Below are 19,618 nucleotides of genomic sequence, written 5' to 3' on the forward strand. Positions count from 1 at the left end.
GGCGTTTACTCCTTCAGCCGAAGCTGGCGCTTTGACGCTAGACGGCAGTGGAGACGGGGCTTCCCTGAGCCCCGTCGAGCATGCGGCACCTCCACAACCCGGAAGAGAAGCTCTAAGTGCGAGCCCTGTCGCTGCAATCCTGGGAGGAATACAAGGCGAACAGGGAGGGAGCCAGCACGAGAGGACATCTGGAGCCGATAAGCAGGAGGGACCAGGATTATCATCTACTCACGTTGTTTCCAAAACAGTGAGTATCCTGGAGCAAGCCTCCAAGGCCCCTCTTCCGGAGTTTTTAGTGGGAATGGTAGTGAAACCTGCCGTAGTGACTTTGGAGTCACTATGGGACTTAACCTCTACGACCCAATCTGCACTACAAGCTTTAGTTTTGAAAAATATGGAGACAATTAAAGCACTTTCGGAGACTGCGTTAAATCAAATACAAACTTGTGAACTCCAGGCTTCGGAGGTTAAGAAATTGTCAGAAAAACTGAAAAACTTGCACTGGTGGAACAAACTTTAATCAAGGACAAAAACTTCACTTTAAGACGCTTGGAGTATTTGGAAAATTATTCTAAGAGATTGACTTTACGTTTCATAAATTTTCCTAGATCCCCTTTAATACTTCCAACCCAGATGGTTAGAAAATATTTAATAGAAACTCTGGGAATGCCTGAGAATTCATTGCCACCTATAACCCGTGCTTATTATATACAAGTGGATGGGGATATCCCAGAAAATTTACAGAGGCAAGATGCAATGAATCTCACGGCATTCCTCGAGTCTTCTCTTGAGGTTATAACCCAAAGGACCACTTTATTGGTCACATTTGCGTTGGAAATAGATAGAGACGCTGTGCTCAAACTTTCTTTGAGACACTTGGATTCGCTGTTTTTGGGTTCAAAAGTTAGAGTATTTCCTGACCTATCCAGGGAAACTCAGAGGAGACGTAAGATGTTCTTGTTGTTACGCCCTAGGGTAATAGCAATTGGGGCAGACTTTCTTCTCAGATTCCCATGTATATGTAGAATAAAATTTCAACTTAAACAATATCAATTTTTTGAACCAAAACAGCTGGAGGACTTTATAATAAGCAGAGAAGAGGTCAGAGTACAGGTTTAGTCTCATATGTAACACTGTATGGCAGATTAGAGTAACCCACTTAGGAATTAAGCTGGTTTTTTGGGGGTTTTTTTTTTCTTCCCCCTTTTGTGAAATTGCTTAAGATTTAAGTATAGATATTTCCTTTTTCTTGGATCAATTACTTAAATTTGTGGGCGATAGTTGAGTACCCTTGAGGTCGATTATATCTGTATATTGAATGATGATTTTTCTTTTGGTGTATTTTCACTCATAAGTATATATTATGAATGTTAAAATTAATAAATAAAGAATTAAAAAAAAAAAAAAAAAGAAACAGGGAGATCCTGGATTCTCTACAGGGGGAATTATTCCACCAGTTGGTAATGCAACCCCCGCAGGATGGGACCATACTGCACAGTGCTTACTGTTGGTGAGAGTGTTTCTGATATTACAGTAGGTGATCATTCAATGGTCACCAGATGGTGTAGTTTAATATTAAGATAGATGTTGAGAGGGTTCATTAAAAAGTGAAGGTTCTAGACTTAAAAAAACCTATATTCAGATGGGGGATTACCTCAAGGAATTGCTGTCTGGATGGGGACATCTGGAAGAAGCTGGAAAGCAGGGGCAAAACTGAAAGGAGCTATTGTAAGGGCAGCTAAAATTTTTGTACGGAAAGTAAAAACAATTAAGAGGAAAAGGAGGCCACTTTGGTTCTCAAAAGTAGTAGCTGAAAAGGTAAGGAAAAAGAGGTTAGCCTTTATAAATTACAAGAGATCGCAGAAAAAGGAAGACAGGTTACAATATCTGGAAAAGCTAACAGAATAGTCAGGAAAGCAAAGATGCAAACAGAAGAAAAAATAGCCAATATGGTAAAATGGAGGATAAGACATTTTCCAGATATGTTAGTGATAGGCGGAAGTACAAAAGTGGCATTGTGATACTCAAAGATGAAGGGGAAGAATATGTAGAATCTCATAAAAGGCAGAATTGCTTGACAAATATTTCTGTTCTGTGTTCACAGATGAAGAGCTGAAAGTAGGACTGCAGAAGACAAACATAAATAAGAATGGAGGGGTTGTAGTTCCTGACTGATTTTCAGAGGACTGTATTTATGAGGAGTTGGCTAAACCAAAAGTGGACAAAGTGATGGGGCCGGATGGCATATATCCGAGGGTACTGAAGGAATTTAAGGAAGTTCTAGTGCTTCTCTTGAGTTGGGAGTGGTCCCGGAGGACTGGAGAAGGACAGATGTGGTTCCACAAAAGTGGAAGAAGGAAGAGGTTGGGAATTATAGGCTGGTAAGTCTGACTTCTGTGGTAAGTAAATTAATGGAAATGCTTTTAAAGCAGAGAGTAGTAAACTTTTTGGAATCCAATGGATTACAGTACCCGAGGCAGCATGGTTTCACTAGAGGCAGGTCTTGTCAGACAAATCTGATTAATTTCTATAACTGGGTGACCAGAGAGTTGGATCAAGGGAGAGCGCTAGATGTGATGTATTTAGATTTTAGCAAAGCTTTTGGCAAGGTTCCAAATAGACAACTAATAAATAAACTGAGTGTCCTCGGTATGGGCCCTAAAGTGACTGACAGGGTTAGGAACTAGTTGAGTGGAAGGTGACAGAGCTCATTTGGAGGAAAAGAATGTTACCAATGGTGTGCTTCAAGGTTCAGTTCTTGGGCCGGTTCTTTTTAACATTTTTGTAAGCGATATTGCTGAAGAGCTGTGTGGTAAGGATTGCGTCTTGGCAGATGATACCAAAATCTGTAATAGGGAAGACACCCCTGATGGTGTGGATTATCCCCAAGGTCTTCCCCCTCACCACAAGAGGGCCTCGGGGCCCTTGCCTGGTGGTTCAGTGGTTGCTCCACAGGAGCAATCCCCTTTCATTCCTGCCAAAGCAGTTCACATCCAAAATGGGGCCCCTGAAGTAGTCTAGTACTATATTACCTTTAGTTGCTGAATCCCATGGTATATCAAGGAGTGTTAAAAGATCACCTTTTATCACACCTTGATAATTTCCCCCCTAAATTTTCCTATTTCGAAGTTTACCTTGTTGGTTGCGTTTTATGCTTACATCCAATAATTTAACTTTTGTTACGCTGTTAACACAATGCAAGCTGTTTATGTAAACTATACTTGTATATAGCCTTGGGTGAATCTCTTTTTAAAGATGGTTAATAAATCCCAAATTCCAATAAATAATTCAAACAAATAATAAGATGACAGCTGTACTCTCCATTTCCTTGCTGGAAAGGTCTGGGAAAAGCAGCAGTTGAAAATTGGGTTGGGGTAAGTGGTGCAGGTAAGTAACACAGCAGTGCAGCAGTGGAAGCTCTTGCCCTGGCGTATAATATAGTATCTTGATACATTTTTTTAAAAAATGTAATAGCCATGAGCATAAGGAATATTAGCAGATATGTTAATGTAATAATTGTTCTATTAGTTGTCATAGACCATATAAAGTTAAAATATATTTATTTATTTGTTGCATTTGCATCCCACATTTTCCCACCTATTTGCAGGCTCAATGTGGCATACATTGTTCCGTAATGGCGATCGCCATTTCCGGAATGAGAAATACAGAGTTATATTGCATTAAGGTTCGTAGGTGACAGAATAGATTAGGCAATCAAGTAAAAATAATTCATTTTCGTGATGAGAAATAGAATGGTAATGCGATTAAAGTTCAATCGTGACAGAGTAATTTAGGCATTCAAGAATAGAAAGTTCTGTTTTGTCCAGTTCTGGTATGAGTTTTGTTGTCTAGTATTTAGGATGGATCATTATGGTATATTAAAAACAGTATTTCAATTTTCATTTTGTAGGAGACACCAATGCTGAAATACTAGGTGGCTGGGCTAATTTTTCCAATTTGGCAGTTTCCAGATCTGGGTCAAACTGGTATCTCATTTTCAATGTCACCTCTCCACCAGGTAGTGATAATGTCTACATATTTCTTATTGACTTGTATAATATAAACTACTTGCTTCACAAAAGATTATCACATTTGTGCGTCATCAGGCAGGAGTGAAAATGCATAAATGTACAACAAGAAATATATATTTTCCTATTGTTAGCTACTATAGCACATCTGGAGTACATTATAAGGTGAAATGTGAGAAGCTGACTGACTCAGACTTTCAAGGAGTATGTTGGTAGGCAAAAGCTGCAATGACTGGGCAGAGTTGTGGAAGATAATGCATAAGGGACCATGCTTCTGAAGAACATGGTCTCGCTCTACAGTTACCCTGTTACAGCTTCTAGTTATGGCAGTTACCTTGGACAGGATTTCACACTTTCCAAAAGGTGAGTCACTATCTCCCGGCTTCTATAAAGGTTGCCAAAATGTATATGCTACCCAAATAATTACTTAGCAAGCCAATCCATACCATTTATCGATGTTAGATTGGCAGCTATTTGGATTTATATGCACCTCTGTCTGTATGCTATTCTGTAAATTTGTGCACGGAAATTGTCTCATGTGTAACCCAAAGGGGGTGTGGCCATGGGAGGGACATGGAAGTGTCAGGGTCATTCCCATTATTTAATCCCCATGTTGTAGAATTTCGGGGTTGCATGCTCAACTTGTGCTCCTGGATTTATACCAGGTTTCACTTGATGAAAGTCCACATGTTCAAAGTTGGTCACGGGAATCAGCACTAAGCACTGTTCTATAAAGGGCACTTGGCACAGGTCACTCTTTATAGAATGTAATTTCAGCGCAAATCATTCTGGCACCTAACTTTCAGTGCTATTTACTGAATCAGCCCTAAATAAAAAACAAATAATAATAATAATAATAAACCCTTATCTTAGCTCTTCAAAGGAGCAGAGAGAAAAATATTTATGTATTTATTTTATTTATTTTATTTATTTATTTATTTGTAGCATTTGTATCCCACATTTCCCCACCTATTTGCAGGCTCAATGTGCTAAACGTAGATAATGGTGACCAGAAAATAGGTGTTACACTATAGGTATACAAATATATGTACTTTAAATTTCTCAGAAACAAATGACAAATGTGTTTAAATTTGAAGTATTTTTTGCCATACAAAATTCAAGTTTAAAGTACCTTCAGTTGAATTTTTATACAGATTTTGGGCCTCTTTTACGAAGCTGTGGCAAAAAGGGGTCTCGGCGTGTGTTTTTGATGCACTTTTACCACAGCAAGTAAAATGCAGGTTTTTCTTTTTTTCAGGAAATGGCATGCCATTTTGGGAGGGAACATTTACAGCCATCCTTTGAGGTGGCGGTAAGGGCTCACACGCTAACTCGGCAGTAACAGCCCGATTACCGCTGGGTATACAATGGTAATACAAAAATTAAAATATTTTTGTAGTGCCAGATATGATGTGCGCTGGGGATGAGAACTACCATCAAGCTGCTGCGGTAGCCCAACAGTACTTCCCTTTTAGCGTGCGGTAAGCCTTCGTTGGGCTTATCGCCACTTTGTAAAAGGGGTCCTATCTTTATAACATCCAAAGGTTCTATTTCTGGACTTTATTCAGGATAAATCCAGAAATTTTAACTTGCCGTAACAGTATTACAAGCATGATGTTGGATAAGTATTCTGCCCAGTGTTTTACTTCACAAATACAGTACAGTCTGAATTATCCAACATAATAAATAGGATCAACCCATTGTCGGATAAATGAAAAGTCAGATGATAAGGAAACACTGCATAAACCCCTCAAACAATGCATAAACAAAGGCATAGAGTTCCAGATTTTCAAAATTTTCTCTACAACAAAGATTAGTAATAGAAATAAATGCAATGACATTACTGGATGTTTGAATTAGCGAAGGTTGGATACATGAGGCTATACTGTATTGACTTTTACTATTTCCATTACCCTAGAAGTTTAGAAAAAATCTTTATATATTTCACTTTGAATTTTCTGACTTCTGAGGAACTCCCAAGGACCCCCCAGATTATGTACCTACTTCCTGCCTGTTCATCTACTCCAGCCTGCCCGATCCTGCTTCTCCCTGGCTGCCAGTCCATCGGCTCCAGCTTGTCCCATCGGCTCCAACTTGTTCCAGTTCAACTGATCCAGCTACTTCCTGCCTGTTCATCTACTCCAGCCTGCCCGATCCTGCTTCTCCCTGACTGCTCCAGTCCATCGGCTCCAGCTTGGCCCATCGGCTACAGCTTGTTCCAGTTCAACTGATCCAGCCTCTTCCTACTTATTCATCTTCTCCAGCCTGCCTGATCCTGCTTCTCCCTGGCTGCTCCAGTCCTTCGGCTCCAGCTTGCTCCATCGGCTCCAGCTTGTTCCAGTTCATCTGATCCAGCTACTTCTTGCCTGTTCATCTACTCCAGCCTGCCCGATCCTGCTTCTCCCTGGCTGCTCCAGTCCATCGGCTCCAGCTTGTTCCAGTCCGTCTATTCCAGCTTCCCCCAGCCTCTCCCAGTCCGTCTGCTCCAACTTGTTCCAGTCCCCCTGACCCAGCTTCTCCCTGCTCCCTCCAATCCATCTGCTCCAGCCTACTTGTTCCAGTCCATCAGCTCCAGCGTGTTCCAGCCTGCCTGTCCCAGCTGCTCTAGCATGTTCCAGTCCAGCTGCTCCAACGTGTTCCAGTCTGCCAGACCCTGCATCCCCCTGCTCGCTACAGTCCATATGCTCCAGCCTGCTTGTTCCAGTCCATCTGCTCCACCATGTTTCAACTCGCCTGATCCAGCCCCTAGCCAATCAACCTGTCTGCTAGCCAATCACCTGTTCCTGCCTGCCTGCTAGCCAATCAACCTGCCTGCTCAGCCATTGACTTACCTACCTGCCTGCCAGCTTTTCAGCCATAGACTTACCTAATCGCCAACCCAAAACCTTGCTTCAAGCCCTATCTATCTGCTTAATACTTCAGTCATTACATACTCACCCATTAACTGTTAACTGTTAACTGCTCAACACCTCAGTCACTATATAGTCACCTGCTACACCTCAGTCACTACCTATGGCCCCTGTCCATGTTCTCTTCCTTGCCCTGTCCCTTCCTAATCTTCTTTCCCCCCCACTCCCACTGTCTACCATTAGAACTACCCGCTGCCCTCCCACCCTGCCCGCAACCACAATACCCTATTCACCTCTATCCCTCACCTCACCATCCCTCTTGTCCCCCTCCTCCTTCCTGGCTCTCAACCTTCGGCACTTCCTTCCTGCCATTAACCCATCCCCTTTCCTCCTAAGTACACCCCGTCTTCGTCGCCTTCGTCGCCCAACCTCCCCCACCCTCCTCCGCACTCTCTTGCTCCTCCTCCTGCTATCCGCAGGAGACATTAACCCTAATCCGGGTCCCCCCCACCTGTCCCCATCCTATCCTTGTGAACGGTCCCGGGATGTTTCCAATCTCGTCTCTATTCCCCTCCTTCCCCCCTCCTCCCTCCCCTTCTCATGCGCCTTGTGGAATGCCCACTCAGTCTGCAACAAACTGCCTCTCACCCACGATCTCTTTATCTCTCGCTCCCTTCAACTGCTCGCCCTCACCGAAACCTGGATCTCCCCGGAAGACACTGCCTCAGTTGCAGCCCTCTGCCATGGAGGCTATCTCTTCTCCCACACGCCCCGCCCAATCGGCCGTGGCGGAGGCGTTGGGCTACTACTATCACCCTCCTGTAGTTTCCAACCCCTCCACCTACCGCAATCTCACTGCTTCCCATCCTTCGAAGTCCATTCCATCCGGCTATTCTACCCGCTACCACTCAGAGTGGCAGTCATTTACCGCCCCCCAGATAAATCCTTCCCTTCCTTCCTTACCGACTTTGATGCTTGGCTCTCTGTCTTTCTTGACCCCTCATCTCCGTCCCTCATTCTCGGAGACTTTAACGTACATGCTGATGACCTATCCGACCCCCATACTTCTAAGTTCCTCACCCTAACATCCTCCTTCAACCTCCAGCTATGCTCCACCACCCCTACTCACCGTGACGGACATTGTCTTGACCTCGTCCTCTCCTCCTCCGGCTCACCCTCCAATTTCCACGTCTCAGCTCTTCCTCTCTCCGACCATCACCTGATCACATTCACACTTCTTCACTCCCCCCCCCTCCACCCCGTCCAACTTTAACCACCACCTCCAGGAACCTCCAGGCTATTGACCCCTCCACCCTATCATCTACTATCTCTAATCTCCTCCCCTCCATCACGTCCCTCGTAACTGTCGACACAGCGGTCTCCGCTTACAATACCGCTCTCTCCTCTGCTTTGGACACCCTCGCGCCATCCATCTCCCGTCCCACAAAGCGCACCAATCCCCAGCCCTGGCTGACTCCTTGCATCCGTTACCTTCGCTCCTGCACCCGATCCGCTGAGCGCCTCTGGAGGAAATCTCGTACCCTTTCAGACTTCCTCCACTACAAATTCATGCTATCCTCCCTCCACTCCTCCCTATTCCGTGCAAAACAGGACTACTACACCCAATTGACCAATTCTCTCAGCTCCAACCCTCGTCGTCTCTTCACCACCCTTAACTCCCTCCTAAAAGTGCCCCCCGCTCCTACTCCCCCTTCTCTCTCTCCTCAATCACTGGCCAACTACTTCCGCGACAAAGTGCAAAAGATCAACCTTGAGTTCACGACCAAATCTCCACCTCCCCTTCACCCTTTAACCCTCTCCCTCAACCAACCTACCCAGGTCTCTTTCTCCTCCTTTCCTGAGATCACCGAGGATGAAACTTCCCGCCTTCTTTCCTCCTCGAAATGCACCACCTGTTCCTCTGATCCCATCCCCACCAACCTACTCAACACTATCTCCCATACTGTCACCCCCGCCATCTGTCGCATCCTCAACCTCTCTCTCTCCACGGCAACTGTCCCTGACACCTTCAAACACGCTGTTGTCACACCTCTCCTAAAAAAACCTTCACTTGACCCTACCTGCCCCTCTAACTACCGCCCCATCTCTCTTTTACCCTTCCTTTCCAAATTACTTGAGCGCGCCGTTCACAGCCGCTGCCTTGACTTTCTCTCCTCTCATGACATCCTCGATCCACTTCAATCCGGTTTTCGCCCTCTGCACTCAACAGAAACAGCACTCTCTAAAGTTTGCAATGACCTGCTCCTGGCCAAATCCAGAGGTCATTACTCCATCCTCATCCTCCTCGATCTTTCCGCCGCGTTTGACACTGTCAACCATGATTTACTTCTTGCCACGCTATCCTCTTTTGGATTCCAAGGCCCTGTCCTCTCCTGGTTCTCCTCTTATCTCTCCCACCGCACCTTCAGGGTACACTCCCATGGATCTTCCTCCACTCCCATCCCACTATCTGTTGGAGTTCCCCAGGGATCTGTCCTTGGACCCCTTCTCTTCTCAATCTACACCTCTTCCCTGGGCTCGCTGATCTCGTCTCATGGTTTCCAGTATCATCTTTATGCCGATGACACTCAGCTATACCTCTCCACACCTGACATCACCGCGGTGACCCAGGCCAAGGTATCGGCCTGTTTATCCGACATCGCGGCATGGATGTCCAACCGCCACCTGAAGCTGAACATGTCCAAGACCGAGCTCCTCGTCTTTCCTCCCAAACCCACTTCTCCTCTTCCTCCACTCTCTATCTCTGTTGATAACACCCTCATCCTCCCCGTCCCATCTGCCCGCAACCTCGGAGTCATCTTCGACTCCTCCCTCTCCTTCTCTGCGCATATCCAACAGACTGCCAAGACCTGTCGCTTCTTCCTCTTCAACATCAGCAAAATTCGCCCTTTCCTCTCTGAGCACACCACCAGAACTCTCGTCCACGCTCTCATTACCTCTCGCCTTGATTACTGCAACTTACTCCTCACCGGCCTCCCACTCAGCCATCTATTCCCCCTTCAATCAGTTCAGTACGCTGCCGCACGTCTTATATTCCGCCAAAACCGATATACTCATATCACCCCTCTCCTCAAATCACTTCATTGGCTTCCAATCAGATATCGCAGTACAGCGCTGCGTAACCCTAGTAGCGCTTTAGAAATGCTAGTTAGTAGTAGTAGTAAAATATCTTTCTGGATGTGAACTTAGGCAAGTGTATGTTTCTTATTCTTGATGTTTCTCAGTCTCTCTCTCTCTCTCTCTCTCTCTTTCTCTCTCTTTCTCTCTCTTCTCTCTTTTCTCATAGGGGCTCATGCATTCTTTCCTTCCAGACACAGGTGTCTGTCCTTTAAGACTGCTAACTACTGTCTAATCTCTCTATATAAAAGGCAACACCAACGTTCTATGAAGCCTCCAACCAGAAGTGTGAAGGGGCGAGATATCCGGTTTCCCTATGAGTGTCTGCCCCGCCCTCTCTGTAACACAGTCAGTGAAGGAAAACAGCAGAGCACGAAATCAAATCGCTGGCTCTGTAACAGTGAAGGACTCAGAGGGTGGAGGGGAGAGAGGCCAGAGGGCACGGACACACACACTCCCACATGCACACAGAAGAAAACATTGCTAGCCCCCGTTTCATTTGCATCAGAAACGGGGCTTTTTTACTAGTTTTAAATAAATAAGTAAAAAGAAACCCATCTTCTTACACTTTTACAGGTGTGTCTGGCCTTATGTTCCTCTATGGTAAATTCATTCACTGAGTCTAGCTAAAGAAATAAAATAATTCTTAATCCCTAATTAAGGTCTTCCTGCTATGCTAATCACTAATTCCCTAAGCTAACAAGACTTCAGCGTGAGCTGCAGTTCTTCAGTTTATTAACCAGGCCCTTATACTTCAGCACACAGAGCTGTGTCACTCAGCCATTCACAGAACCTTCAGTGCAGCAACTAGTTTTTCACATACAGCTCATAAGCCAAACACTTTCTGTCTCAGATGGAATTAGTGGCTGGTTCCTTCTCTTTGCCACTGTTAAAGAGAAACCTTGCTCAGAATAAAACCACCATATTTTTGTTTTATCTCCACTGATTGTTCAATGCCCCAGATCTTCTATTCTTGTTACTTGTGAGCAACGATTCTAGCTTCAAGAGGCTCACAAGTTTCTCTCACTTTTTCAGAGGGAAAAATAGCTAAAAACCACCTCACTTTCCTCAAACGACACACTAATACTTCAAAATTACTTTCCTCCTATCCACATAAACACCTTTAGAGTACAATTTATTAGTTTAGAGGCCCTTTTACTAAGATTCAGTAAGCACTAACATGTGCTTACCACAGCAAAAAAAGGCCTTACTGCGGGACCTGCTCAGATGTCCAGCAGCAATTTTTTTATCAGCACACACTTTCCACATGAGTCTAGGGGCAGACAGTAGGTGTATTCTGCACTAATCAGTACAGGATCCCCCCCCAGTTATCTGCCCCCCCAACTTAACCCCTACCAGAAGGCCCGACCATACCCACAAGAACATGCCCCTCTGTACCCCATGCCCCTCTGTACCCCTCTGTACCCCTATCTCATTGGTTTTGCAGGGGAGGTCTGGAGGGCCCTCATAGTCCAAGTGGGTCATCAGGGGGTCCTGAAAGGTGCTTGTCCTGGAGCAGTCCTACCCTAAATTCATAACGGTGCCCCTAGGAGTAGTCTCACATGACTACTGCAAGGGGGCATATTCCTATTCCTTATATGGGAATAAGTCCCCTAGTGGTAGTTGCGTAAGACTACCGCTAAAGGAAATATTTTGATTGTGGTGCAGGACTAGCCAGGAGCAACTGGACATTACTTCAGGCAGAAAGTGATTTTGTTTGAGAGCCAGAGCAGATTCATATTTTCTAATTACACTTAGATGGTGCCACCATTCAGTAAAGTTGAAATTTGAGTGTTTCTTCCAGTTGGATGTAATATGATGCAGTGCAATAGCAAGCTTAAGGTTAAAACGTTTGTGATGATCATCTGGCTCAAAAGTAGAATCAACCTGAAAAGTAGAAAGTCTGACTTGATATTGGCCTCCAGACTGTACTGATTTTGATAAAATGGGGGAATACCTGAAGAAGGAGCTATTGGTGTGGGAAAGCATAGGAGAAGTGGAAAAACAGTGGTCCAAGCTAAAGGCTGCTATAAATATGGCAACTGATCTTTTTGTGAGGAAAGTAAACAAAAACAAGAGAAGTAGGAAGCCTATATGGTTCTCCAAACAAGTAGCTGAAAAAATAAGAGCAAAAGAGGCTTTGTTCAAGAAATACAAAAGAACGCAATGAGAAGATCACGGAAAAGATTATCGAATTAAACTCAAAGAAGCGAAGAGGGAAATACAGCTAGTGAAAGCACGAGCAGAAGAAAAGAATGGCTAAAGATGTAAAGAGAGGTGACAAGACCTTTTTCAGATATATTGGAGAAAGGAGAAGAGATACGAATGGAATTGCAAGACTGAAAGATAATGAGAATGTCTATGTGGAGAGTGATGAAGATAAATTGAATGTGCTAAACAATTATTTCTCTTCGGTGTTCACAGAGGAAAATCCTGCAGAAGGACCGCGATTGGCTGCTGAGGGAATGTCTGCGAATGGAGTGGATACTGCGCCGTTTACAGAAGAAAGAGTTTATAAACAGCTGGAAAATCTGTAGGTGGACAAAGCTATGTGGCCGGATGGGATACATCCCAGGATACTGAAAGAGCTCAGAGAAGTCCTGGTGGGACCCCTTAAAAATTGTATTTAATAGATCTTTAGAGACGAGAGAAGTTCCGCGAGATTGGAGATGACTGGATGTGGCCCCTCTTCACAAAAGTGGAGACAGGGAAGAAGTGGGAAACCACAGACCAGTAAGTCTCACGTCGGTGGTAGGAAAAATAATGGAGTTGCTGCTGAAAGAAAGGATAGTTAACTTTCTACAAGCCGACGGGTTACAGGACCCGAGGCAACATGGCTTTACCAAAGGAAAATCTTGCCAAATGAATCTTATTGAGTTCTTTGACTGGGTGACCAAAGAACTGGATGAGGGACGTGCACTAGATGTAACCTACTTGGACTTCAGCAAAGCCTTTGATACGGTCCCTCACAGAAGACTCATGAATAAGCTGAAAGGGTTGAACTTAGGACCGAAAGTGGTGAACTGAATAAGAAACTGGTTGACCAACAGGTGGCAGAGGGTGGTGGTAAATGGAATCCTCTCGGAGGACAGGAAGGTGAGCAGTGGAGTTCCTCAGGGGTCAGTGCTGGGGCCTATTCTGTTTAACATATTTGTGGAAGATATTGCTGAAGGGTTGGAAGGAAAGGTGTGCCTTTTTTCAGATGACACGAAAATAGCCAATAGAGTGGATACCATGGAGGGAGTAGAAATGATGAGAAGGGATCTACGAACGTTAGAAGAATGGTCGAGGGTCTGGCAGTTAAAATTTAATGTGCTATACTACTGGAAGAACTTGTAAAAAAACTTCCTGAGTCTAACGTTTGCTCACTATTAAACCTCAGAATTAGACAAATTATTCAAAAATAACAACTCAATACAAAAGATATCTCTCACAGAGTAAAGTGTGTATTAATGAGCTCAGCCCGTACCCATTCCAACCATTATATCCCCAAAAGGAATATGTGGTAGTGTCACAGAAGGAACCATCATAGCACATTAGATGTTCCACCTCCTTATATAGTGTAGAGTGATGCACTTGGGGTGCAGAAACCCAAACAAGAGATATCGGATAGGAGGGGAGAGATTAGTAAGCTCGACTCAGGAGAGAGACTTTGGGGTGTTGGTGTTTGAGGATCTAAAGGTGAAGAAACAATGCGACAAGGCAACGGTCGTGGCCAAAAGGATGCTAGGCTGCGTAGAGAGGGGCATAACCAGCAGAAGAAAGAAGGTGTTGATGCCTTTCTACAAGTCATTGCTGAGGCCCTACTTGGAGTATTGTGTTCAGTTTTGGAGGCCGTATTTTGCTAAAGATGTAAAAAGACTGGAAGCAGTCAAAGAAAAGCTACAAAAATGGTATTGGATTTGCGTTGCAAACTGTACGAGGAGAGACTTGCTGACCTGAACATGTATACCTTGGAGGAAAGGAGAGACAGGGGTGACATGATACAGACATTCAAATATTTGAAAGGTATTAATCCTCAAATGAAACTTTTTTGGAGACGGGAAGGCGGTAGAACTAGAGGATGTGAATTGAGGTTGAAGGGGGGGCAGACTCAGGACTAATGTCAGGAAATATCTTTTCACGGAGAGGGTGGTGGATATGTGGAATGCCCTCCCACGGGAGGTGGTGGAGATGAAAACGGTAATGGAATTCAAACATGCGTGGGATAAACACAAAGGAATCTGGTTTAGAAGGAATGGTTCCATGGAATCTTAGTGGCGTTTGGGTGGCGACGCCGGTAATTAGAAAACAAAATTGGAGCTGGGCAGACTTCTGCGGTCTACGCCCTGATCATGACTGAATAGATAGGGATGGGCTGGAGTGTAAATTTTAAGAGGCTTCGACGTTAGCTTCAGAACTTAGTACAAGAACAGTACTGGACAGACTTCTCTATGGGTTGTGCCCTGAGAAAGGCAAGGACAAATCAAACTTGAGTATACATATAAAGTAACTCATACCATTTAAAATAAGTTTATCTTGTGGGGCAGACTGGATGGACCTTACAGGTCTTTATCTGTCGTCATTTACTATGTTACTGTCCTGCTTATTATCGAAGGAGAAGGCCGGCCAACTTCCGACACAAATCTGGAGATGGCCGCCCTTCTCCTAAAGTCGGCCAAATTGGTATAATCGAAAGCCGATTTTGGCCGGCTTCAACTGCTTTCTGTCGCAGGGACGGCTAAAGTTCAAGGGGGCATGTTGGCAGGGTAGCGAAGGCGGGATGGGAGTGTGGTTAAGAGATGGCCGGCTTCGGCTGATAATGGAAAAAAGAAAACTGGCCCTGACGAGCATTTGGCCGACTTTACTTGGTCCCTTTCTGTTCACGACCAAGGCTTAAAAAGGTGCCCCAACTGACCAGATGAGCACCGGAGGGAATGGGGGATGACCTCCCCTTACTCCCCCAATGGTCACCAAAAAAAAAAATAAAAAAACATTTTTTGCCAGCCTCTATGCCAGCTGGAAATGTCATATCCAGCTCCACGACAGCAGTATGCAGGTCCCTGGCACAGTTTTAGTGGGTGCAGTGCACTTCAGGCAGGCGGACCCAGGCCCATCCCCCCCTACGTGTTACACTTGTGGTGGTAAATGTGAGCCCTCCAAAACCCACCCAAAACCCACTGTACCCACATGTAGGTGCCCCGCTTCATCCCTAAGGGCTATGATAGTGTTGTACAGTTGTGGGTAGTGGGTTTTGGAGGGGATTTGGGGGGCTCAGCACACAAGGTAAGGGAGCTATGTACCTGGGATCATTTTGTGAAGTCCACTGCAGTGCCCCCTAGGGTGCCCGGTTGGTGTCCTGGCATGTGAGGGGGACCAGTGCACTACAAATGCTGGCTCCTCCCATGACCAAATGCCTTGGATTTGGCCGGGTTTGAGATGGCCGCCATTAGTTTCCATTATCGGCGAAAACCAATGGCGGCCATTTCTAACGCCGCCGATCTCTAAGAGATTTGGCCGGCCCCAACCGTATTATCGAAACAAAAGATGGCCGGCCATCTTGTTTCGATAATACGGTCGAGTACGCCGCTTAATGGGGCCGGCGTTAGAGATGGTCACCCTTATAGATGGCTGGCCCTGTTCGATTATGGCCCTCTATGTTACTCAGACCAGGAAAAAATGTTATTACCCTCTGGTTACTGGTAAAAAAAAAAAACCTTTTACCCACTGTGGTAAAAGGGGACCTCGGCATGTGACAAACCCATACATTGATGCCACCCCAGGGGTCCTTTTACCGCAGCGTGGTAAAAAGACCCCTTAATGTTTTCTTTATGATTTATTTCATGTAAAGTTTTGTAATCCCATGCTAGTTCTTGTACTGGTGGTATATTAACATTTAGGGGTCAATTTCCAGCTGGCAGCAGTGAGAGTTTTTTAGCTGCCGCTGGCGTTATTCATAGTTATTCAATGACGGGCCATAACTGGGTTTATGTGCCTTACTCAGCACTTAACTGTGTAAGCGACACTGCATAAAGATTTGACTAACTTTTAAAAGGTCTGATTTGACTGCTAAACTTAGGCAGTTAAAGGGCCCTTTTACTAAACTCCAGTGAGCACTAACGCGTGTTACCACAGCAAAAAAGGGCCTACTGCAGAGCACACCCAGGCCTCTCGTGTTAATTTTTGCATGTGCGCGTGCTACCTACACACTAAAAAAATATTTTTTAGTGTTGGGAGCTATATTGCTGCAGATTAGCACATGGCTATGATCCCTTACCACCTACATTATGGGTGGCGGTAGGGGCTGTCGCATTAATGGCCAAGCGCTAATGGGAAAATTAGCGCATGGCCATTAAGGGAGAAAATAGAAAAATTGGCCAAGTTACCCCAGCAGTAAAAATGGCCTTAGTGGTGGGAATGACCTGCATAAGGACACGCTAAGGCCACATTTTACTGCAGTTTGGTAAAAAGGCCCCTAAGTTCTGAATATCGGCACTTAATTGCATAAGTGTTACTCCGCCCACAGACCTCCCATAAAATGAGCTGCTTTGAGTAACAGTCTGTGATATAATATTCAGTGGCACTAATCGGTTAAATGCCACTGAATATCAGTGGATAGCCCCGAACAAGCAAATTAACCGGTCAGGAGCCATTTCTGGCTGGTTAAATCGCCTTAAACGTTGACCCCTTACATAGTAACTCAGGTTGTGGTTTACATCTATTAGCATTTAAGAACAAATTATTATTGGTTATTAGAGTATCCCTTTGAGTAAACCGCGCTAAGTGCTATCGTTTGCTTAATGCTGGAAAAAAGGCCTACTGCAAAATGTGTTTATTTATTTTATTTATATCCCACATTATCCCTATAGATCAGGCTCTATGTGGCTAACAATACAAAACGTGATGCGGGATATTATACATTAAATAGTAATAACAAAATTAATGAAGATTGAGTAATTACAATATGCAATATGGAAACAAATGCGAGACGCAAACAATAATTTGTAGTCATTCATGTATAATAGCAATTAGAATGGACCTGAGAAATTTGGAATAATTGTACAATTAGGGGTTTAAATGAATTATGATCATCCATGAGGAAGTGCTTAAACAGAGAGGCTTTAAGGTATTTCCGGAATATCAAATAATTAGGTTCCCATCTGATGAAATTCAGCAGGGAATTCCACCATTTGGTACAGATGTAAGAGAATCCTGACATACAGATTGACTTGTAGATCACATTTTTGCAACTGGGATAGTGGAGGGTTAGATAATTTCTTGAACCTGGGAGAGCGATGCAAAGAGGGAGATTAATTAAAGGTTGCATATAATCGTGTATTGAGCCATATAGAGTTTTGAAAACAAATGTACATAGTCTGAATGTTATTCTAGCTTTGATTGGGAGTGTTAAGTGTTTTGCAGTGGTTTGCCTTTTAGCATGCACTAATCACATGTTATAAATTTTTTTGTAAATATTTTTTGGGATGAAGTGTGACATGTGTGGAGAATTGTTATGGAAGTGTTATTGAGATAACATGCGCTAATGCGAACATGCTAACTAGATAATGTAGACTTATGGTGGGAGCATTTTGCACCTTCTAAATAGGAGGTGATTAGTTGTCTCATGTTATCTTTTTGCAAGTCTCTTGAGCTAATGGAAAAAATTAGTGTGGGATCTGTAAAAAGAAATCCTTAATATACTGCTGTGGTAAATCTGGGCTGAGTGCAGGGGAAAGTCCAGTATTAGCATATGATAAGCCCAGATTTTGCCATGGTTTAGTAGAAGAATCCCGAAATTTCTTGAGGCTTTATGGGTAAGGGTAGGGGGTGTATCTTTGATATACCACCTACTTAAAAATTATTTTACCAGCATTTATTTATTTCTTCAAAAGACCAAAAACTGAATGATCACCATTAATTACAAGGTAAAATAGATTTGACACTTTTATCTTATAAAATAACAGAAATTGGAAAATGCCTTGTTTCTTTACAACTTCCTTATAAAATTATAGCATTCCATGTTTTCTTTTGAGGTGACTAATAAAAGCACAACATACGGTAAACAGGTATAATAAATTCCCTATTTGCCCTCTTTATTAGCATCCTTTTTCCTGGTAATAAAATTCTTAACTGTGTTACTATGCCCCTCGAGGAACGCAAAAGAACTAGAGCTTGCCCTTAACACAGAGAGTAGTGATACATTCAAATCTGTGGTGTTGTTAAGCTTAGAAAGATATCCATTAACCTCATTGTGAAGATATTTTCACATCCAGCATATTTACGTACAAAGTATAAAATGACTAGTTAAGTAACTGATTTCCTAAATATATTGATGACTTTTCTTTAGAAGTATATTTACTATACTATATAGACAATATTATTTATTTAGGTATGGTTTTTGTACTCCACATAGAACTTTGGATATTGCAGAGAAGTAGTTTAAAGGCATAATAAAATTAAACCACTCTAAAATTTGAAGAGAGAGGGGGAGAGGGGGGAGTGGGGAGTGGGGTGGGGTTACTCTGGTCTCATCTACTTATACATTTGCCAGCCCCTTTAAATTAAGCCTGGGAGTACTGGGCTGCTGTTTGATGGCCTGATGCTCCTAGGTGGTAAAATAACTCCAGCTATAATATGGCTTGCTGTCCTTTTACTAAGCACATTCAATGCAGGAAAAATGGCCTAATGCAGAATGTGCTAAAGCATTGTGCATGCGTGTGCCAAGCATGCGGTATGTACTTAAAAGTTTTTTGGAAGGGACATGTCAGGGGCCAAGAACGAGTGTGGAAATGCTGTTCAGCTAGTGCAATAGCTGTACTAGAAATATGTTTAGCACATGGAAAAGACCTGAGATATGATGTGCTAAGCCAATTTACTTCTGCAGCTTAGTAAAAGGGCCTCTTAGTGTCTTATTCACATCCAGTATTCAGTGCATTTCTTGCAGTCCAAAAAGATTCTGATAGGAGTATTGTTTTATCCATGTATACTAGGAATGTGTTTTTTTTATATGGTAAAGTTTATAGGGCCATGAATTTGATATATTGACTTTCTATGGTACACTCAAAGTAGTTTACATTTATTATATACTGGTACTTTCTCTGTCACTAGTGGGCTCACAATCTAAGAGGTCCTTTTACTAAGGCGTGCTGAAAAATGGCTTGCGATAGTGTAGGCACGGGTTTTAGGCGTGCACTGATCCATTTTTCAGCGCACCTGTAAAAAAGACCTTTTTGTTTTGACCAAAAATGGACATGCGGCAAAATCAAAATTGCCGTGCGTCCATTTTGGGTCTAAGACCTTACTGCCAGCCATTGACCTAGCGGTAAAGAACCTGGGCGGTAATGACCTACACACATCAAATACCACTTGGCACGCGTCCGTTATGCATGCCCGAAAATAAAAAATATTTTTCAGATACGTCAAAAATGAAATTACCGCAAGAGTCATGTGGTAGTCGGGCAGTAACTCCATTTTGGCACACGTTGGGTGTGCGTAGAAGCTTACGCGGCTTAGTAAAAGGGCCCCTAAGTTTTGCACCTGGGGCAATGGAGGTTTAAGCGACTTGCTTAGAGTCACAAAGAGCTGCAGTGGGAATTGAAACTCATTCCCCAGGGTCTCAAGCCA

The 19,618-nt window shown here is 43.7% G+C and overlaps 1 protein-coding gene across 1 annotated transcript in view; it reads left to right on the plus strand.

Moving 5' to 3' along the window:
* PKHD1 (PKHD1 ciliary IPT domain containing fibrocystin/polyductin) overlaps nt 1-19,618 on the plus strand; it is a 980,909-nt gene that overhangs the window by 921,330 nt on the left and 39,961 nt on the right. Inside the window, exon 63 of the mRNA XM_030198735.1 lies at nt 3,911-4,018. Coding sequence (XP_030054595.1) covers nt 3,911-4,018 — 108 coding nt within the window. The remainder of the gene's footprint in view (nt 1-3,910; nt 4,019-19,618) is intronic.

This window comes from Microcaecilia unicolor, chromosome 3, assembly GCF_901765095.1.
Source record: "Microcaecilia unicolor chromosome 3, aMicUni1.1, whole genome shotgun sequence".
Taxonomy (NCBI): Eukaryota; Metazoa; Chordata; class Amphibia; order Gymnophiona; family Siphonopidae; genus Microcaecilia; species Microcaecilia unicolor.